Source organism: Anabrus simplex, chromosome 7 (assembly GCF_040414725.1).
Source record: "Anabrus simplex isolate iqAnaSimp1 chromosome 7, ASM4041472v1, whole genome shotgun sequence".
NCBI classification, from domain to species: Eukaryota; Metazoa; Arthropoda; class Insecta; order Orthoptera; family Tettigoniidae; genus Anabrus; species Anabrus simplex.
In genome coordinates, this window is record NC_090271.1 from 198,458,806 (window position 1) to 198,482,900 (window position 24,095).

At 40.0% G+C, this 24,095-nt stretch overlaps 1 protein-coding gene across 1 annotated transcript in view; it reads right to left on the bottom strand.

The window, feature by feature from the left end:
* Nucleotides 1–20,683, bottom strand: part of LOC136877775 (odorant receptor coreceptor-like) — a 62,679-nt gene extending 41,996 nt beyond the window's left edge. The window contains exons 1-5 of the mRNA XM_067151982.2: nucleotides 20,648–20,683; nucleotides 12,659–12,843; nucleotides 10,779–10,878; nucleotides 5,732–5,836; nucleotides 204–359 (exon numbers count right to left, since the gene is read on the bottom strand). Coding sequence (XP_067008083.2) covers nucleotides 204–359; nucleotides 5,732–5,836; nucleotides 10,779–10,878; nucleotides 12,659–12,843; nucleotides 20,648–20,683 — 582 coding nt within the window. The remainder of the gene's footprint in view (nucleotides 1–203; nucleotides 360–5,731; nucleotides 5,837–10,778; nucleotides 10,879–12,658; nucleotides 12,844–20,647) is intronic.
* Nucleotides 20,684–24,095: the final 3,412 nt, after the last annotated feature.

Consider the following 24,095-nt stretch of genomic DNA (forward strand, 5'->3'; position numbering starts at 1 on the left):
ATTTCTTTACGCGGTAGAAAATCTACTGACACCAATATTATTTTATTAAGTATTCTCCAGCGTTCAATCCCGCAACCCGCGAATCAGTCAACTACGGTACACAGTGGTATTATTACAAATTAAATACAGATACATGTTGTTAAGTATAAGAATGGTCCCCCTACAAATTGTAATTTGTCGTACTGGCCTACACATCTACTTACGTTTGCAAATGTGCCCACAGACAATGGGAGAACGTTCCCAACCTTCAGCTGAAACTCTTTTCCACTTTGTATCATGACTATCAGTACTTTGCTCTTGAAGCTCTTAGGGGCGTTGTACCAGTCACAGCCGTAAACAGAGCTTCTTATACTGGTTGACTGAAACAGAGGAATTATACGATACAAGATGTTTCAAAATATTAGGTACAACCTGCAAAAAAAAAAAAAAAAAAAAAAAAAAAAAATCCTATTAAACACAGTAGGGGAAACTAAACGTTTCCGAAGTATGACACAATCACATAGCCCACCTCGTTGCCACGATTGTTAGGACGTCAAGTCTATATGGTCTGATACCATGGTTAGTCAGTTCTAGTCTCGTTGGTGAAAAAAAAAAATCACCATCTGAATTCTGGCCGGCAGGGTAGAAGAGGTGGTGGTGTACAATAATTTCTTATCATTAGATTTCGTGCCAAGAGCCCAGGTTCAATTCCAAACTTCTCGGCAGATTTCATATGGAATGAAATGAAATGGCGTATGGCTTTTAGTGCCGGGAGTGTCCGAAGACAAGTTCGGCTCGCCAGGTGCAGGCCTTTCTATTCGACACCCGTAGGTGACCTGCGCGTCATAATGAGGATGAAATGATGTTGAAAACAGCACATACACCCAGCCCCCGTGCCATTGGAGTTAACCAATTAAGGTTAAAATCCACGACCCAGCCGGGAATCGAACCCGGGACCCTCTGAACCGAAGGCCAGTACGCTGACCGTGCAGCCAACGAGTCGGACTTCATATGGAATGAGGGCATATGACGCTGCTGATGGTGATTCTTCCGTCAGATGGAGACGTTAAGCATTGAGCAGATGTGTACCCACATCGAGTTTCACCCTCTCCATACCTCATTATCATTATCTTCATCCCACAGCCAGATGCGCAGGTCGCCCTCGGGTGTCAAATAGAAAGACCTACACCAGAAGAGCCGAACATGTCATCGGACACTCCCGGCACTAAATGAAAAACATAATCGCTTTATAACTTTGTTCATGCTCTATGCTCCACATACGAAGCCGGATGTCAACAGCGTCTTGTAGTGGCATGATACGTCACACGTTCGCACGTCCATTCTTGCAATGGATATCGGTTATCTCTTCCTCAGAAAACGTGTGAGGTGACACGACAACTGATTGAAGTGCCACCGCAAAAACAAGACGCTGCTGACATACAGAGTGGAACACAGTATCTGAAATGCAAAGTATGAAGCACATTTTAACGGTTGAAAATATGATTGCGTCGTATATGGGAAATGGTGTCCGGCTCCATGGCTAAATGGTTAGCGTGCTGGCGGTTGGTCACAGGGGTCCCGGGTTCGATTCCCGGCAGGGTCGGGAATTTTAACCATCATTGGTTAATTTTGTCTTCATCATCATTTCATCCTCATTACGACGCGCAGGTTGCCTACGGAAGTCAACTCAAAAGACCTGCACCTGGTGAGCCGAACATGTCCTCGGACACTCCCGGCACTAAAAGCCATACGCCATTTCATTTCATCGGAAATGGTTGGTTTCGGGATCTAAGCTTATGATTCTTGTCATTGCCCTGCGCCCACTTCTGTAGCATTCTGTATTGTAGAAATTCTGCCAAAACAAGATAAATGTGAATCTAAGCAATATTAACGAAGATAATGAGGCGTAACTATTATACCCTCAATGCATTTTAGAATGAATCGCTCAAGTTGAAATTTGTGTCCTATCCATTATCAAACTGAGTACTTTATTCTAAGCAACGGACTTGAGAATGATTTATTCTCCCAATTGTATAGATGGGGCCATGAGCGTTGGAGTCTGACATTTGAGCGGCGAGGTGTGCTGCATCGCCACTGTTACCTCCGTCTGCGATATAATTATCATCTTTTAGCAGGCTACAGGCTGACTGTTTGATAAAATATGTAGGCCTAATAGAATTCAATAAATTTTGACCCATTCCTAAGATCGTGCTAATAATTAAAGCGTTTAAGACTGAACACCCGTTACCGTTAAATATGAGATCTCATAATCAATAAAAAAACACATATTGCTTATAATTACAGCTACCTTCTGCTGGAAGAGAATTCTCATAGTCCGCCCCGCCACCCACGCCCCTTTCTGTTCGTTCCACACAGAACATTATCATGTATCAGGCCCATTCTGCTGTATGGCTGCGAGGCTTGGGGCTATACTGCTAAAACTCCACTTTCAAAATTACAAGTAATTCAGAATAAGACCATTTCTGAGATATAACAGGAGGATAAGAACTGAACTTCGCATTCCGACTCTTAGAACTCAGATAAATAAAATAGTAAAGATGAGCAAAACTATAATCCTCCCTAGCAATTCAACTGACCCTGACATCCTACTCTTAAAACAGATCATGAGGGCCAAGAAGCCGCGGACTCGTCGGAAGCGCCGCAGCCCTTGGATCACTTATGATCTGTTTTAATTTGAAATAAATTCATCTTTCGGCCTTTTCTAAATTAAAAATCGCTTCTCTAATTAAACACATCAAAATTAAACCCCTGAAAGGGGCCGTTTGTTAAGAAGGCTCCTCCTTGCAAAGCATAGATCTCCGACCCATTAACTTGAATTTCTCCCCCCATGCGCAGAGGGGGTTTCATCTCTGACGGGAGGCAAATACCGCTTCTTAGCCAGATTGTTTTTGCCCCGCTTGTGTAGCAAACCAGAGACTTTCCGACTCATCGGTATTCCCAGAAACAGATGAGTAGATGGCCCCAGGACTCTCGTGGTGTTGCTATCATAAAGAAAAAAAAGGAAATAGCCTTGAGAAGTGGATAAGGATCCAACAATGTCGAGATTAATTTTAGAGAATCAGTCATCTACTTCATTGTAGTTGCCGATAGCGCTGTTGGTATATCTCCAGATTTTACCTTGTTGACAAGATACACACGATTTGGCCCACAATTTAATAACTTGTTTCAGTGAAGGCTAAACAAATCGCTGTCTAATCACGTTAGTTGAGTCGTTAATACCAGGATGAGACAGGTTACGCAGTGAACAGAAAACTGTTCCTTGATAGTCAACTGGAATGTATGGGCGAAATTCCCCTGTGGATTGATCACAAATTAACTCGGATCCATCAGGAAAAGTTATCTTGCTGAATTATGGTGAGCAGAATTCTAATTTTTATAAGATTAGCTAGTTCTACATCGTCTTTCTGAAGCATAGCGATGTTTTCAAATGAAATGCTCGTCGGCATCATGATGTCTGCAACTCGAGAAAAAGTGACCTCTGGAACATTTTCTCCTCCTCGACTGGATCGTATGTCTGTGGTGAACTGGCCTATGTAGTCTGGGTGGGGCGGCGACCACTCTTAGGATCACTGCATGTCATTTTGTGCGGTCTATCGAATCCTATGGATTAAGATTCTGGATTATTAGGTCAGCGTTCCTGGTGCCCAGCACCTTAATTTAGGCCCTTCTCTGCAGACATAATTTAGCATTTCTTCCTAAAGTCTATACAATTTGATCCTCTTTCGGGCCAAGCTTATAACAAAATTGTGACAGAATTCCTCCTCGATAACATTAATTCATCTTCAAGATAAGTGGTCCTTTCAGTGAAACTGAAATAAAGTGAATCAAAAAGTTTTGAGCAGTTTTGAAACACTGTCCTAAACAAAGCAGAATAAAGCCAAAACTGTTCGCTTCTTGAGACATGTCTGGTCTCGCATCCACCGAAAACTTGCATGGAAGAGCATGGGAAAGACTTAATGTATAGAACATGGTTTTTGCTGCTCGTTAAAAGGGCTTTTAGCAAGTTCTGATTGACAACTGACATGCACAATTTCTCGTGTTTTAGTATTTCTTTGGTTGCATATAAAGATACCTTACTAAAGAGTTCCTAACTTCCCTGTCAGTCCGGCCTCGCAGTGCATGGGGCAACGCGTTCGCCTGTCACCCGGCGTCCCCGAGTTCGATTCCCGACCGGGTCAGGGGTTTTTAATTGTAAATTATTGTTATCCTTGGCCTTATCCTTAACGTTCCTTTCCTCACATTCAACACTTTACAAAGCTGCCTCTGTGGATCCGTGGTAGAGTGTCGGCCTCCGGATCCCAAGATAGCGGGTTCAAACCCGGCAGAGGTAGTCGGATTTTTGAAGGGCGAAAAAAAGTCCATTCGATACTCCATGTCGTACGATGTCGGCATGTAAAAGACCTCTGGTGACACATTTGGTATTTACCCGACAAAATTCATTAAATCTCAGTCATAGACGCCCAAGAGAGATCCGATTTACTCGGTCTGCCATCTAGTGGGCCTAGAGTAAAACGGAACGTCGAAATTGACGAGCAGACAGCCAGATGGCGTCAAATCGAAATGTCTGCACACGGTAGCTAAGGCCATACGATTATTATTATTATTTAACACTTTACACTTCCGCCATTTACAAAATTCACGCAGGTTCTTCACATATGGTGCAAGTAGGGGCGAAAGATCTTTCTATGTCGATATCCCGAACAAATAGCATTTAAGAAAAACTTCTTTGTCATATCTCATAACTCCCTCATCGTCCTATTGAACAGATTCAACATGTATAACACTTAATGATACTGAAACTTCCAGCCATTTCTTGGGTCATTCCCGAGTAGCCCTTAGCATATCAAAATAATGTGAGATTTTATAATTGTCGCAGAGCCATGGCTTGCTCAAAACATTGACAGTAAGAGAAACAATCCGTGAGAACACTTTGTTAACCAGAAACGCAGAAATGTTAATTGGGTTCAGTAAAACAAATATAATGATATTATTTCTTTTTACGTCACACTAAGTACATTTTTATAGTTCTCTTTGATGCCGAGACACCGAAATTTTCTCCCACAGGAGTTATTTTACGTGCCAGTAAATCTACCGACACGTGGTTGACGCCGTAAAACAAAGCAAATTCATCACCGTACAGGCCATGAAGGCCCTTGGGGGAATGGAAGGCAAATGCTTTCACTATTCTTAACCTCGCCGCTAAGAGTAGTTACCCTATGCCCAGCAGCCTTTACTTCTAGGAATTAACATGGTACTCTTTTTTGGTGCAGTATGAGTGAACCTCAGGCTCATGTGCCCCTCAAATGTGGAAATATCTTTTCTAAATAGTTAACTTCGTAATGGGGATCGAACCCACGTCCTTTTGGGTAGACCTTTACTGCCTCGCCAGACGGTCCGTCCTCAAGATCAAGTCCAAACCAACAGGATGCAATGCGGATGGGGCAGGATAATGGTTTATGCGATTAACTCTCTCCTGGGTCGATGACCTTAGATGTTAGGTCCCTTTAAACAACAAGCATCGTCATTAACATAACTCTCTCCTTGTCTGATGATCATCTACTACACTGTTCAGCCAGTTTCTCCGTTAAAATCGAGTAAATGAACACCACAAAATTATACACATTTATTATACCTTTTTTAATTGTGTAGTGAATCTATCTATATCCTGAACAACTTTATTACAAAATACACTTCCTTACAATATACTACTTATCTTTTAAATTGCCCTTACCAGATCAGTGAACTTCGTCCCATACCAACAGAAAAGGAAGATTTGTGGGAGACTGTGCCCCCACAAGTGCATCAGCGTTGTATACTGGTAACTGAACCCCGTAGCCTGTAAAATAGGAAAGATAAAATGTTATTTTATGCGTATCATCTTATCAGCTACATGTGTATAACATGATAGAATCATAACCCCTAACTGGAAGACGGATGAATTGAAATACCAGAGATTTCCATATTTGGATTCCTAAATAGCTAACATAAAATTAAGAATAAATGACGTGAACTAATGATTTATTTTATATCTGACACATATGGGAGACACGGCTAAGTCTGCAATATTAACCCAGGAACGCTAGAGTTTTCCGACTTTGTATTTATTATTTTCCTTTTATAGAGTCCCTAAAATTATCTTAGATATGTACTTTTGTTTTTGGGAACTAGTTTCTGGGGTCGTCAACTGGACGGGTAGCGCGCAGAGTTTACCGTAGCTATTGGATTGTATTACATTCTATTTTATTTCCTTACAATGTAGATTTATCTTCATAAGTGGTACTTAAATATTACCTAAACATAATGTGCAACTAATACACATTTCTATGTCTAATTATGACACTTGTACAGAAAGTAAGATGGTCAAATAACTAAAATCCAGATTTCAAATTTCCCTTTAGACATACATTTTTTAAGTTTTTCAGTCTTCGACATTTATTCAACCTTTTTAGTTGTGTATAATGGTAAAAAGAAAAGAAACAGTTGATACAGATGCCTACACCACACTTGACGCTCTCTGTGTGGATTTGAGATTCATACCCGGGTGCTGCACAGCGATGCCGTTCGATAGCTGGAACAATATACTGGTACAGGCCATCGAATCTCAGCGTGTCGGATACTCTTATTCTGATGGTACTTCCATGTGACGTCGGCGGACATCCACCAGTCTTGCAGACCGAGTAAGTTAGGTCATACAATCTATCTCCTGAACTCCAACTGTCTATACTCAAGTCCAGACTTCCTCAGCAGTATCCAGGATTTGTGGACTGTGGTGCCTATGAGCCAAGTGAATATAGCCCACCACCACTACCACCTGTTTTTATACCCCGGATTCTATTTCTATAGAGCAGAGGTGCTCACGCTGGGCATTTCGTCCCGCGGGCGCCCAGCAATGTAAGAGTGCGGGCAGGCAGACGATCAGCATATGCTATTCAGCCAGTGATGTGGTTACGTCACAGGCCGTGAAGGCTGGCCGAAGTTCTCCCAGTCACTCTCGATCACTGTGGCGATACCCGAGTTTGAAATGGAGGCAGAAAATAATGAAAGAAAGAGGGCAGAAATCCACATCATTTTCAGTTTACGTTGTAAGAAACAAGTTATTTATATTTATTGTAGTTTATTTATTTTGACCGGATACAATAAAGAGTTAGTCCTACTACTCAAATATTCCTTTCACTGTACGCAATGAATTACAGTTTTCACTATTAGGGTCTATATATTTTAAGAAGTGCTTTAGAAACATTTATAAAATAATAAGTTACATAGTTAAGGTGGTTAAGCTGTGGCTTGTGGTTGCTTCGGTTTTAAATTATCTGATAAACTCACCAACAATCCAATTATGTTTACCGGGAATAACATCAGATAGGTTATTTATTTGAAGGCATACTCTATGTCGAACTGGTAGATGCATTTACATTCTTGTTGTACTTCAGTCTTGGGTAGTAAATATGTATGTCCTCCATCGTGATCAAACTCCCTCGCCATTTGGAGGCTAGCTGATAACTTTTAAATACCATTTTCACAAATTCAGTGAACTGGGAAAATCACATACCATTATAGCGTGATAAACCAAGCAGTAAACTCGTTGAATTATGTAAATTTATTACGTTTTGCTGAATGAATACCAGTAATTTTCTTCGAATGTATAAATATAAGAAAATAAAACTGACTGTTTATATCGAGTGAAGTATAAATCAAACCGGAATATCTAGAAAAGGTCGCTTTTCTTGTGATTATAGCGTCTTTTTATTTTCTTTTAAATACTGTACCCCAATTATCATTTCCCAGAGTAGTGGAGGAGAGCTTCGTTGTCACAATCGAATGTCACTGCTCCACTTCCCTGCAAAGACTGTTCACTCACTCGTTTTCACTGTGACATATGCTTGCTATGTAAGCTGCCCGCATTTACGTCAGGCCAGCCCGGTCGCACTAGGCTGGCCTCAACGGGTGCTCCAGCTATAGAGGGATACATTTTCACCCATACAATCATTGCGGTTGTCCTAACTAAATAGCTGTGGATGTGGGACTGAGATTTTTTTCTTTACAGCCTGACTGTAGTTACTTACATTGGCAACGGGCTGTATACAATGACATGATATCAAAGCGAAAACTACGTAATCCACCCTGCCAGCGACAACTAGCCCTTTTTATTACGCAAATGTCCCTCTTTTCTTCTTTCCCTTCACCTTAGCGGGAGAGGTCTCAGGACAGTCCTTCGGGACTTGATTTTCGCGGATGGTCCCAGTACAGCCATACTCCCTAGAAAAGGGGTGTCCAATTCGTAAGGGCTCGAGGGCCACATAGGGACCCTTAGGCATACTCAGGGTTCGAACTTTATAGGCCAGTTTTCGTAAAACTCTATTAGAGGCCGGTGACCTAGTTGTTAGGCCCCTTTAAACAACAATCATTACCATCATCATCATCATCATCATCATCATCATCATCGTCCGACTCGTTGGCTGAATGGTCAGCGTACTGGCCTTCGGTTCAGAGGGTCCCGGCTTCGATTCCCGGCCGGGTCGGGGATTTTAACCTTCATTGGTTAATTCCAGTGGCTGGAGGGGGGGTGTTTGTGCTGTCCCCAACATCCATGCAACTCACACAACACACATAACACTATCCTCCGCCACAATAACACGCAGTTACCTACACATAACAGATGCCGTCCACCCCAATCGGAGGGTCTGCCTTACAAGGGCTGCACTCGGCTAGAAACAGCCACACGAAATTATTATTATTATTATTATTATTATTATTATTATTATTATTATTATTATTATTAGTATTATTGTAAAATTCTGCAAATAGAACAGGTACCAGTGTGAAATAATATGCATAGTTCAATTGAAATGAAGGTTTAAAATTTTTAATTGCTTAAAATACTATTTTACAAGTAAAAGAGTGAAATTAAACATAAACACTATTATACCCTGGAAAGTGAATTTGGAAGAAGAGCACCTAACAATGTCAGTTCATTTGAATTATTTGACAAACGACAAAAAGTAAAAAAAAACACTAAAAATAAACTGAAACTAATAATGTAGTCAAAACGAAACTTAAAAGAAGGACAACATAGTGGGAGTAGTATGAAGGGAACAGGATATACAGTTGTAAGAGGCTAAAATCCCAGAAATTTACTTCCAGGAGTGCTTCCCTGAAAATGTCTTCGAGTGTGCAGGACTGTGTACTAGCCAGTAGGTACTACCAAAAAAGGACGAACGAAGAATTGAAACTGCTCCTTACATCAAAGGCAATTAAAGTATTTCTTGGTATTCATTGCGTGCTACATTACATAAAATGTCCACAGTGAGGTTGACACGGTCCGACTCGTTGGCTGAATGATCAGCGTGCTGGCCTTCGGTTCAGAGGGTCCCGGGTTCGATTCCCGGCCGGGACGGGGATTTAATCGCTTCTGATTACTTCTTCTGGCTCGGGGACTGGGTATCTTTATCCGTCCAAACACTTTCCTCATCATATTCAGACAACATACCACACTACCAACCACCACCGAAACACGCAATAGTGATTCCATCCCTCCATATAGGGTTGGCGTCAGGAAGGGCACCCGGCCGTAAACAGGGCCAAATCCACATGCGCGACGCAGTTCGCACCCACGACCCCACAAGTGTCGAAAAAAAGCGGTAGGAAAAGAAGAAGAAGAAGAAGAAGAAGAAGAAGAAGAAGAAGAAGAAGAAGAAGAAGTGAGGTTGACACGGAGTTCAAGAACTGGTATGGAAACCATAGCCATTTTTATAATGGTTAAGACTCAGCAAAGGCATTTATGAGGGCTCATTTTCCGCCGAAGTTTGGATATTAATTTTTTTAATCAAAAATAATCTATTCAGACCAAGTGAATACTTAAAATCAGGAAATAATAATAAAGAATGAATTAGTTCTGACTTGAGTCTATAAAGGATATAACAATTAATACATTTTGGAACGAGCTATGAAATATTCTTTGTAAATTTTCTTCACATTCCTTAGAATATTATTTTTAAAACTCTCGTGGGCCGTAAAAATATGGCTTCGCGGGCCACCATTTGGAAACTCCTGCTCTTGAACGTACCTGCGTAATCAGCTTTACACCGGTACACGAGTTATTAAAGTAAAGTCTATAGGGTAACGTTTGTATGGCAGCAGGTAGCTGATCAATCATGGATGCAAGAGGTGCTTTACCAAAATTGGTCTCAGACTGTGTATTGATAAATGGGTTCGTTCCTTTGTACATACACACACATCCGCACAAAAATTGCCCGTCGCAGAAGATGATTTTCTTTTTTGGAATCGTATGAACGTATTGTGCAAGTAGTAGGATTACAAGTGTCAGCACTTCGGCGACCGACTATCCACAGTGTATGAATATACTCGCGTTTCGAAAAAATGTACAATTAAATATTTCTTTGCCGGCCAAGTTTGTGCGGTAAAGTGCATTTTACTACGTGCATCTTTTGTCACGTTATTGAAAACGTTTCTTGGGAGCGCATAGAGCATGTAAGAGAGGTACAAATATCTAAAGCACCAACATTATTTACATTTGACTACATTTCTTTCCATTTCTACCCATTTTCCTCTTCATTTCTATGTATAAAGTAAACATGCAAAATATTGTTCATACAGCCCGATGTACTACTTTTCCCCATGTCTCACTCGCTGATTGGCAGTCCTGTGGAAAGAAACGCCGAAGTAGGACCCCCTTCATTCCCTCGTCCACACTTCCCCGAAAGGCATGGCCTAACCATCCTCACTCGGACAGTATTGGAATCACTGTTGTCTATACTTACCATTAGCGTCAGGAAGACGGAGAAACACAGTACCACTGCAGTAGCAAGAAATTGGACCAAAAACAGTGGGTTGTAGAACTCCCGCACATCCTTCATGATCCTGAAAGGAAAAGAAAAAAAAGAGAGAGAGAAGAACACACTAATATTCAAAAGACTTATCGGATAAAGGGGTTATACTGTATCTCTGCTAGCGTCTGGTGTGTGTGTGTGTGTGTGTGTGTGTGTGTGTGTGTGTGTGTGTGTGTGTGTGTGTGTCTGGTAAATGAAGCTGAACTTTGATGGTTTTAGTCTCTGTGTGTTGATGATGTATGATGTATGGTATAACGATTGTATCAACATATGGAGATTGCTAGTAGACATTATGTCGATGGTTAATCATACTCAAGACAAGGGCTCAGATTTCTATGAGATATAAACTCTTGAAATATGCATGCATTTATGCCCTAAAATTACCAAAATATAACCTAAAAATTAAAACGATAATGCATTTACTTTTAACAGTTAGTAACATTTGAAATAGTTCATATTTATCTTAGCCTTCATTTTCAGAAGAGTTACACTGGATAACTATATGCAATTTCAGATGTTCGAACTTGAAGGATCTCCGGTTGTCAGCAAGTAGAGCCTTGTAATGGGAGAAACTTATTTTTACATCCAACGACGTAACTGGAGCATATTTGAAAAATTGAATCGTTAATGGAATGTTCTGGTTCATTTTGGTCGAATTCTGCTTGTTTTCCACAAAGAATGTTAGCAACTTTTCACAATATTGTCGTCCGGGTCCATGGCTAAATGGTTGGCGTGCTGGCCTTCGATCACAGAGGTCCCGGGTTCGATTCCCGGCAGGGTCAGGAATTTTAACCATAATTGGTAAATTCCCCTGGCACTGGACTGGGTGTATGTGTCGTCTTCATCAATATTTTATCCTCATCATGATGGGCAGGTCACCTACGGGAGTCAAATAAAAAGACCTACACCAGGTCTCTCCGAATACCACACGCCATTATTATTATTATTATTATTATTATTATTATTATTATTATTATTATTACTATTATTATTATTTTGTCTATACAGAATTTCGTTCAAGAACACTTGGTATGTGTTCCCTAATATTGTCAGCTACTTCGCCTTGTGCTTTCATAACAGACAACTCACTTTCAGTTTACTTCACAGTACTTAATGCCTCACACAACTGCATACCCACAGCCCCACAGTTTCAAGGCGAGTGATGGATTTTGATATGCCAGAAAAACTGACTGCATATAGATGACTTTTTTGACATGGTGGATGAAAACAACTCTTGTACAGTTTTGATTGAAGATGAATTACATCTGTCACAGTTACAGAAGATCATATAAATCTCAGTTTGTGCAAGAACAGTTTGCAGCCTTAAACCAAATACATAAAAAAAAAGTATTGAACTTGGGTGTATGACGGACTGAAAAGCTTTTAAGTTACATTTAACTAAGTCGACATTGGAAAATACGGTTTCCTTCTTAACATAATAAATTATTTCTGACAAGCATGGATTACACAGTCACACGCCGCCCTTTTATTTTTCATTTCATACACAATTATTTGCGAACATTATGTTATTACTATTAATTAGCTGGTAACGGAAAGAGGCAAGTTATAATTTAATACGAAACTTACGTGTAAAATGTGTATTTTGTATTAAAAACGTTAAATGTGCATTTCCCCTCGGAATATGCATTTATGTGCAGTATCAAAATCCGGTCAAATAGTCTGAAGGTGTGACTAACAAAGTATCTCATATCTTTAAATACACAAAAAGAACATGCATTTCATTACCAAATTCGGTGTTTAATAATGTTAGTGACACTTAGTATTATGACACATAAAGTTTTCTCACCAACCTGAGTATTTTTTGATGTTCTTCTATACATTCATTAAGTCCAAGGTGCATGTAGTAATGCAGAGTTTCTTGAAACATAGGATGATCTTTTATCCACGCTCCTTCATAACTGAAGTTCGAATTTTCTTTCGTAACCTTCAATGCTCGGTCCGTTACAGTGCGGAATGATGTATTAACAGCTTCTAACTGGGCACAGATCAACGTGGAGACTTTGAAGTAAAGTCCAAGGTATATGACGTTGAAGAATGAAAGATATAGTCCAAACACTGACTGGGAAAGTCTTATAATAGTGATGTTTAGATCAGTGGATACATCGAAAGGATACCAACACGCTATTAACCCAAGGTTGTTTTCAATTAAGAAACAAAATACTATTGCAGACGTTCCTCCAAGAAAGGTGAGAAAGAGATAAATCCAGATAAATCTGTCCACGGTAGAAACTGTTCCAAAAATGGTGACTCTACCTGTATATTCATCGTGTAGTGGTAGCAGATGCCAAGGGTAGCTGTTCAAAGTGTCAATTAAATCTAAAATAAAACCTCTTTTACTAACAAAGTAGGTTACTTTAACAGCTATATCTACACAGAAGAGTAAAACAGAAATTAGGAAAGCAGAATCCAGAAGATCTAATGGAGTTAACATTATGTAGACTACTATGCCGAGGATCGTAATATATGAATTACACATGATTATTGGGAGATAACTTTGATGGATCCATGTCTTCAAAGACCACATTTTTCGGTCTGAGGGGACACGAGAGAAACCTACATAAAATAACAGAGACCTCTGTAAGGAAAGTATGCTCTTTGACGTATGTTCCATCATTTCCTTAAACTTTCGCTTTGGCACTTGAAAAGGTAGTAATGAACGACTGTTGCAGAATATCGGAGAATGTTCTCCAGAAACTGCAGATGGAATGTGCCTGTGTAGAATCTGAAAGAAAGAACATTAAAATTAGAATTGTCGAATATCAGCAAACAATATGTGCCGTTTAATTTCAAAAGCAGTAAAATCACAAATACAGTTTCGTTCAGGACACAAGTAAACAACCATAACTCTATTGTACGAACGAATTTAAAAATGAAACTGTGGAAATATTTAGGTAACAGATAGTGTAACGGAAACACCGCTACGTGAAAGCAAGTTCGAAGTATGAGTGTTAAACTTCGCGCGAGGTGAAGGATAGGCAAGCTCTCCGAACTCTGCCGGCGTACCCAGCAGTGACGTGGCCGCCTCGGGCCGGCTTCACGCAGTCATGCATGACCATATATGGTCATGTTCCGACCCATCTGTAAAGTCTATTTGGAGTTAAGACACAATTATTTTTGTACCGCCAACGTTGAGGCCATAATAACAGCTGCAAACTATCAAATAAGGCGATCTAGGCTGTTCACAGGCAGTAATACTCCACCGTCTCTGCGGTACGGATGACGGGTGGAGCTCTACAAGTGCGGCAGACCGAACCTAGGTCCAGTAGGGACTATGTATTTCAGTGGGACGATACTCAGACTTCCTAGTGCTCGGTTCCAATGGAAGTGTAACACAGTATTTCTCTTCAAGTGCCATATTAGGACTTGTGTTTTCTTTACTAACAGTGGCGTTCCAAAGGAACATAGAATTTTTTTCAAGTGTGACAATTTCTCCAAGTGTTGTAACTTTTCCAAGTGTCCTATTGAACTTGTGTTGTCGTAACAAACTTTGGGACATAGAATATTAATGCCATATTCGTGAATTTCCGAGAGAACATAGAATTTTTCAATGACACATTTAAACTTATAGACTCTAATTAGTAATAATTATTCACAGACAGTGTTAAACATTCTTCAAGTGCAGTTAAACTTTAATAATTATTTATAAACAGTGTTGAACAGTCTTCAAGTGCAAGTCATTTCAATAATTATTTACAGACAGTGTAGAACATTCTCCGAGTGCCATTAAATGTGTTTACTTTATAACAAACATGCTAATGCATCCTGAACTTGCACGAACTGTAAATATTACGTTCAGAGTGGTGTTCCAATCATGAAAATGACGAATCCAGTCAGTTAGAAACAGTGATAATACAAGTTAGTAACCTAACAATATTTCAGAATGTCATGCCAATATCAGCGGACTTGCGTCGCGAACCTGACATTGTAAGTTTGTACATAATTTTCCCAAGTATCAATTCGGCTGACACGCAACGTGTGATCAGTTACTCAGTTCAATTGTCTTCTTTTCAAGCGTCAATTTCATAAACCTTTGTGATTCAACGAGGTTTTTGAGACAAAGATTCGAGTGTCAATTTCATTAACATTTGACGTATTCCACTTATAATGAATTAATGCAGTATTTAAAGCAAAATTTAATTTATTCGACAGTGATACAAGTGAGTTGAATACCATACGGGGAACTTATGTGCTCGTCACGCCTCACCTCTCAGTATTCTCATGTGAGATCGAACACCGCAACGTGTGCACCTGGAAATTCGAGAACTTCCAGATCCTCCAGAAATTCGAGAAATTCTACAACGTCGAGAACTTCGCATCAAGGACGGGCGTGGTCCTTGTCCAGACCGAGCCCAGTAATCATCCCGGAGTCCGGAGGTTCCAGCCTGCTACAATGCATCAACTCAACTTGTGTAAAAGGTGATATGAATTTGTTTCAAATGAAAAATAAAACCAGTTTTTCAAAATAATATAAATTCAATGAACTAATACCCCTCCCTGTACCAACTCCAATGCTTACGTACCACCCCCTTAGAAATATGCCATGTTCTTCAAGCTAGTATCTGTGGCCAAATACTTTTTTTGGTACAATAATACAAACGTTCAGTAGTTCATGGTTGTTGCAAGTCATTGGGAATTTATATTCAATGTTTCTAGATTTGAACGTATGTTTGCCGTTTTAAAACCGTACAAAATATAAGATGTGTCTAAAAAGTAAGGTGAATGGACCAATATCACAATGGCAACGAATGGTAAAATTGCGTGAATGTGCATATGAATAGGGAGACATCTCGAGAAGCACAACGTAGCGTTGAACACACGGAGTTGAAGCAGGTTAGTGTGTTGCGGCCAGTCGAACGTAATGCGTATGAAGACTCGTGTCAAAGTGAAAAGGAGCAGCGCATAAAGATCAAGTTTTGTTACAAATTGGGAAAAAATGGTGACGGAAACGCATGCAATATTAGTGTAAGTGTACGGAACAGAATCCATGAGCAGAACGGACGTGGCGCATATCAAGAGTTTCCAGTCCGTTCCCAAAGCGTTTGAACCAATCGTAAACACATTTCCGATCGTGGGTTCAAACCCAATGGAGGATTTTTGAAGGGCGAAAAAAGTCTATTCGATATTTCGTACGATGACAACATGTAAAAAGTCCCTGGTGACACATCTGGTGCTTATTCGACAACGTTTTTTAAACCTCAGCCATAGAGCGTCCAATCGAATTCCCTTTATTTTTCCATTTGGTAGATAAAATGGAATGTCGAAATTGACACGAAGGCAGCCTAAACGGTGTCAAACCAAATGCCTGCGTACGGTACTGAGGCCATATTATTATTATTATTATTATTATTATTATTATTATTATTATTATTATTAAAGATAAGAGGTATAGAGCTAAATGAGGCCACCACACTAGTTGCAAATTGAGGATTGTGGCGACGTTTAGTATATTCACAGAGGCTTGCAGACTGAACGCTGAAAGGCATAACAGTCTATAATGATAATGTGTGTATGTAACGTATTATTATTATTATTATTATTATTATTATTATTATTATTATTATTATTATTATTATTTTCAACATCATCGGAGGAGAGTGGCTAGAAATGCAAGGAACACCAAAATCAGAGAAATTTTGGAAGTAGAGAAGAGAGTGATCAGATAAAGTGGGCGTGATTGAAGAAAGAGGATCAAAATGTTTCGGACTCGTATAAAGGATGGCAGATGACTGATTTCCCAGGATGATGCTATATTGGAAAGCTGAGAGCAACAGGAAACGGGGGAAACCTAGAGAACATTGGAGGGATGGTGTAAGAAGAAGCTTGGTTAGAAGAGGATTAAGTGAGTTACATACAGGAGATAGAGGATTATGGAGATCTTTGGGACCTGAGTTACGAGTTTATTTCATGTACACTGCGTCGTGAAAACTAAATTTTCACTTCAATTGGGCCACAACACGTGACAAGCGCGCACTAAAGTTGTGCTGGTAGCAGTGCCAGGCCCGTTGCTCTGATCTTCTCCAACAGAACAAATATGACATATACCACCGTAGGTCAGTTGGAACAGCCTCCGGCGTGAAAATGAAAAGTTGCACGTTGGATTCACAGTGGTGTCGAATCGGCCATTTGTATTATCTTTATAACATCTCTTTTGCATTTGCTATATCGCACCCCCACTTCCGAAGAGACACAACTCAAAATTCACCAATGTTCAGTAGAAGGCACTACAAAATCGCTTAAAATTGAATACCTATGGTGAAGTAATGAATTCATGAACATTTTTCATTCAACATTCGTAGCGTACGTTTTTTCTTTTTCTTTTTTTTTCTTTTTATAATCTGCTTTACGTCGCACCAACACAGATAGGTCTTTTGGTGACGATGGGATCGGAGAGAGCTAGGATTGGGAAGGAAGCCACAATGGCCTTAGTTAAGGTACAGCCCCAACATTAGCCTGGTGTGAAAATGGAAAACAACGGAAAATCATCTTCAGAGGTGCCGACAGTGGGATTCGAACCGAACATATCCCGAATGCAAGGTGATAGCTACGTGGCCCAAACCACACAGCCACTTGCTCGGTAGTAGCATGAGTCTAACCAAGACCAACTACAATACCTCAGACCTTAACACCGACCTATCGAAACTGCCCACAATGGTGGCGGTTGGAGTGCGTGCTCGCATGTGTTTGTTTTCATTTGTGTACGTCGTGTTGTTACCAAATATTTACGGAAATTTGAATATTATTCATAGAAAGTTAAACCAATTTATAAGATTAAAATGTTATAGGGCACCTTTCAGTGCCATAAGAAGCTGTTGGTTCATAAAAAGCGTATACATTCGAACAATTTCGGTGGTGATAGGGTGACTGTCCTCATTGTTCTTCTCAGAACTTGTTTTTTTATATTTTCAATTACCTGTGGGTATGTTTATAGTTTAATTAGATGGGCCGTATGTGCTGAGTAACAACAACCAGCGACACAAGCAGGATTTAGAACAAATTACAGTACATCAGACCACCTACAAGCAGTGAATCAACTGATCGGGAAAACACAAGAATTCAATCTGGATGTCTATATAGCATCTGTGGACCACAATAAAGCATTCGACTCCGTGGAACGGGAATACGTTTTAGAAGCACTGAGCAAACAAGGTATCCAGAACAAATACATCATACCCCTGGATAAATTCTACGAAGGCAGCGTGGCCAGAATAAAAACAGAAAGAGAATCAGTTCAGAAAACTAGATTGGGAGAACAAATACAGCATCAAAATAGATGGAGCAAGACTAACGCACTTACGGTTTGCAGACGACATCGTATTGGTGGCAGAGTCGGCAGCGGAGCTAGAACAATTGATAATAGAACTAGACGACATCAGCAAAGAAGCGGGCCTGACAATGAATCCAAGAAAAACAAAGTTGATGACTAATGCACTGGAAACTCCAGTTAGCGTAAACGAAAAAATACTGGAATACGTAGAGTAATGTGTATACCTTGGCCAGAACATATAATTCTCAAACTGTTCAGAAAAAGAGGTCAAACGGTGAATAGTACAAGCATGGAAGAGGTTCTAGTCTCTAAAGTTGATACTGACAGGCAAGACTCAGAAACTCACCCTTAAAGCTGGAGTCCTAGAAAAATGTGTGATACGAGACCTACTATATGGATGCCAAACCGGGGCACTAACACTAAAACAAAGGAAAATGATCCACATATGCCAGCGCAAAATGGAAAGAAAAATACTCCAGGTATCATTGAGAGACAGAATACGGAACGAAGATATACGAAGGAGAACCGGCATGAAAGACGCTCTGACGACAGCCGATCAGCTAATGTGGAAATGGGGAGGACACGTAGCGAGACTGGGGCAAAATCGATGGACCTACAAAATGACAATGTGGGATCCCAGAGAAGGAAGACGGAACGTGGGAAGGCAAAGAACTAGATGGGCTGACTGGTTTGCGAGATGGGGAGGAAAACAATGGACAAGAACAGCAAAGATAAGGCAACAATGGTAAGAGCTGGGAAAAATTGTGTGCAGAGATCACTGACCTTACGGGATACACCTTTGTTCAGGCCCTGTGATAACATAGGTCGATCAAGACACATATTATAGATATTGTGCAGCAGTGAAATATGCAACAGTGCGCTTCCACAAAGAGGCCTGAAGGTCACCTCTCTGATCACTACGGCATAATACAGTAAAATTGATAAAAATAGGCTTTTATGAAGTGGTGAATATAAAATTATCATCCTCGCGTACACTGCGGAAAGAAGCCGTGCAAGTGTAAAGTATGTTGAAGTACGTTCTCAGGACAGGGGCGAAGTATACAACATAAAATTGCACGCTTCGACGAAGAGGATACCGTGATGGTCATCTTCTGAGCACTCGGGAGAATAGCAAGACGAATGTCAAATCGACAGACGTTTGCGTGAAGTAGTGATATGATAACTCATCACGGAACACATAGTGGAAGGAGGATATGCACCTGCAATGTATGTCAAGAGAATTTCAACGGAGGATAAGGTCAAGAAATTACAAGAAACGTCTACAAGATTCAGAGAAGAAGCTATGCAAGAATGAAGAGTACCAGTTTACGCCTTCACCTAGAAGGAACCTAAACCCTCCCTGGGAAAAAAGTGTACACGTGTCATTAATGCAACAGTGCGTTTTCGCGAATTGCAGATTCAAAAAAACAACATTGCATTCACTCAGGTGTGAGACTACACATATGTACATTATGCGGTAATACGTTGTCATGAAACAAACTACAGATTAACCAATATAATAATGCTCTTCAGGACCTGCTCACCTGATGAGCTAAACTGAGCACTGTCCATGCATTGCAGGAGGCCATAGCCCTTAGTGGATTCACACGGCTAATTTATTTATTTATTTATTTATTTATTTATTTATTTATTTATTTATTTATTTATTTATTTATGTGCTGTGTGCCTGGGATTTAAGTCTAATTTTAGGGGCAAAGCAAAAACTTCAGTGTTCAGATTTCCCAAAGACCTAGTATTAAGGTAAATTGGTTAGGTGCATTCATAGGGAAAACTTCGAAGCAAGTGATACTAGTGTTGTGTGCATTAATCATTTGATATGAAATGTATTGTTAGGGAAGATATTATACCCATAATAGGTGTTTTTCCAGTTCGGGTGCCGCGCAAACTTCTAAGGTTACCTAATGGCACCTATCCTAGCATTTTCTCCAATCAGCCAGCGTACCTAACTAAAAAATGAAATTAGTCACGGAAATATCCGAAAAATCGTGACTCAAAGTTACGACTGAGATATGAAACATTCTTAAACGGGTACAAGAATGATGTAATTGAATCGTTTTAGTGTTTTACAACGGAGGTTCGTAAATGAAATCTAACCCCATTTCTCTTGAGATGAAATGGATTTTGGCGAGTTGCAATTCCGTTCGAAAAATGCATTTGTTTTTCATGTTTTACGAAATGGGCTGTGGTTAATGATGTTATGTGGTATTTCATGTAAGGTAAATAATGTTATCTGTTGACATCTATTTATCTTATTTGTTGTCCGGAATTTCATACGTAAAATATTTTTATAGTGTGTGTGTTTTTCAACCTGACGTTGATAAAATAATTCTACCTCCGTTACTTTCCCTCTGAAATTACAATTACAGATACGCGATAACGTTGCTTTTGGTGCATAACTATTCATATTTTGAGTTAATGAGCTGCATTTCATGACGTTTGACTTGTGATGTTTTCTGCAGGTGACTCAGAATAGCCTAATCATACATAATCTTACCGTTAACCTCTCATGTTGCCCACCGATGTCCGCCATGTTTCTTCTGGGTTACGGTCTGATGTAATTGTAATTTGGTCTTGGTCTAACATAGCTCTTTAAGACAGGAATGGTTCAGGTTCGTCAACCTAAACTGATGCTTCTTGATCCAACATTTTTGAGTTGTGACACTCACAACTCTTTGTTTATTAAATTAGAAGTGTCTCTATTCCTGAAATAAGAAACTAATGGAAGGAAATTACGATGGTCAACTGGAGAAGGGAAGTTTATCTATCTCCGTTCTGACATTTCCACTCTTAATATAGTAAGACCAGTCGGAACGTGAGTTTAACTGGGTAAGATGCAATAATGTTTTGCTAGTGGCTGTAAGGCGCACCGATGCAGGTAGGTCTTATGGTGATGGTGGGAGAGGAAAGGCCTAGGAGTTGGAAGGAATCGGCCGTGGCCTCGATTAAGGTACAGTCCCAGCATTTGCCTCGTGTGAAAATGGGGAAACCACGGAAAACCATCTTCAAGGCTGCCGACAGTGGGATTCGAACCTACTATCTCCCGGATGCTAATAATGTTTTGAGATTATTAGCAAGCAGAGGCGTTTACGGAAGAATGGATAGTTTTATTTGAATGCCGACATACAAGATTTCAAGAGGGATGAAAACACTGTCTATTACAAAGCACCGGAGGAAATGAGGTGGTCTAGGTACTGACACAATACAATCAAAAGGATCTTGCATGACACTTACCAGAGCAAGTACACACTTACAAAAAAATAAATAAAAAAATAAAAATAAATTACCGAGCTCGATAGCTGCAGTCGCTTATGTGCGGCCAGTATCCAGTATTCGGGAGATAGTAGGTTCGAACCCCACTGTCGGCAGCCCTGAAAATGGTTTTCCGTGGTTTCCCATTTTCACACCAGGCAAATGCTGGGGCTGTACCTTAATTAAGGCCACGGCCGCTTCCTTCCCACTCCTAGCTCTTTCCTATCCCATCGTCGCCGTAAGACCTGTCTGTGTCGGTGTGACGTAAAACAACTAGCAAAAAAAAATTGTATTGATATTTCAGGGGCTGTACCATTTCCTTCCCACTCCTAGCCCTTTCCTCTCCCATCGTCGCCATAAAACCTATCTGTGTCGGTGCAACGTAAAGCAACGTGTAAAACAAAATGAAAAAATATATTTGAGACATTTCGCATAATGACTCTGAAATAGTACGCAAAAAGTAACACAACTCAAGATAACACACTTCTACGCGCCGACTCTCTGCGAATTCTCGCGCACTACCAATTTATCCAAAAATGTGTCGCTTTGCAGCTGACGAAATACACCGTTATTTCGTGCTGCTCAGAAGTGACTCTACTGCCACTTGTCGGAAAACACTGGAGGTTAAGATATGTCGGTCTACCTGAATAACGAGACCACTCTGCTTGTTTCGGCAGCCTCATTAACAACAAATCAAGAAATTTTAAGCTGTGTCATTTCTGAAGCAGGGGCGCGATAAGTAGGCCCTACTCAACACGACCTAATAATCTGAACGTTTATTTCAGATGCAGTGCGGTTGTAAAAAATTAATATTCGGATAAATATGATTGTTCTGAAACACTGTTTAACGTGGGATAATTTTGTGATTAAATAAGCATATTTCATTTTTATATGAGTAATTGCTCATTAAGGTTCTACAAAACAACGAAAAAAGTTAATCCATTAATTAAAGTGAAATTCCACAAACAAAATTATATTAAAGTGCTTAAATAATAATGCCAGACAGTAGAAATTGGTGATGTTAGATGTGTATACTTACCGTGATATGTAAGTCAATTGGATATCTGGGAGCTATGAAGATACGAATAAGCTAACAATGCAAAAGAGTTGTCAATAATCAATACACTACTTCTGTATGTAATGGGTGATTTAATATGTAAAGTGTACATAAAAGGGAGCAGAAGTTTTTCTGATTAAGAGGATCATAATACCTTACCCTTCAATTACAAAGAGAACCAGGTCTCTTCAATAACTAATAGTAGGAAAGAAATGTACCGTATTCTTACTTTCCTTCTTTTGAGATGTCCTTTATATTAATTCTACATATACTGTATATTATGTCAGTTGAAATGGCAGTTATATTCATGACTTATATTTTGTGTCTAGTGATTAAACATGAGACAGAGAATCAATATTTCATAGCTTCTTTGAAGGAGTGACTTGCAGAACCCGAAACATTGAGAGACATGTTTAAAGAATATGATCGCGTGTAGTGTTGGCCACTTTACTTAATACGAATATTTCACCTATAGTAGAGACACGGGGTCTTTGCAACTGTCTCCTGTCACAGCCCAGAATAAAATGTAACTTCTACTGATTGAGACTCCAACCAGCTTCTTGGCTGAAGATCTAACACGCTGGAGACAAGGGGTATCAATATTAGGAACAACATACTTTTCAAAGTTCAAGGAAAAGATAACATTTATTAACAACTGAGGGTGCCAGATAGACGGGATGGAAAGCTAATAGCAGTGGCGGCTCGTGACAAAATTTTCATGGAGTTCACAACAAAATGTATGTTCACCTCTCAATTACATCAAAGTACAATGCAAATCAGTACAAAATGACTTACTTAAAACATTTCACTAAAAGTTTCTTGTACGGTTGCTTCTCCGCTCATAGTTAGGTTGAACCCCTATAACCGAGGATGCATTTTTCTGAGTCTAATCAGTGAGTTTACAACAAAACTAAAATTACGATTGCCGCGCTGAGTGCCTCAGATGGATTTCTGACCCCAAGTTGGCAGGTTCAATACTCAGCTCGGTAAAAGTAAAATTCACAGCAACTTTACTACAATGCTGTATTGTAGCAAGTATTAAAAAATGCGAACATTATTATTGGATTTACATAGCACGAAGGTCACCTACGTATGACAACAAGCATAAAAATAGTGCATGCAATTACCACATTTACCGGTACTCAAATTAATTGAAACTGAAACGATTCGCCACCCACAATGTAAAGCAAACTTTTACCCGTGATTACGAACCCTGTTCAGAATTACCTACTAGTGAAACCTTCCGGCGATGTAATGCAATAGTAATTTCTGGGAGCTGTGGCCAACAGTAACAGGGCAGGTGGCCGACCCTTGTGGTCAACTGTGCTCCTTGCTTATGGAGATATCTGTGCATAAACCATGACGTCAGCTTCATGCGCATGCGTATAGTCTTCAGGCTTGTAGCAACATCTCCAGTGTGCCCCCTGCATTGTCAGTGGAAACGAACACCTGTCAGTGTAACGGAGCTTCGATATAAGTTGAGTGCTTTCGATCGATTGATGAAATCAGGCAGAAACAAAGGGAACAATTCTGAAGTATCCATGAATGCGTGAATATGCATTAGAACTGGGTGTTGTCGTGCTCATGTGCGCTTGAGAGCCCACCGCCACTAAATACAGTTTGAAATGAACAAGTT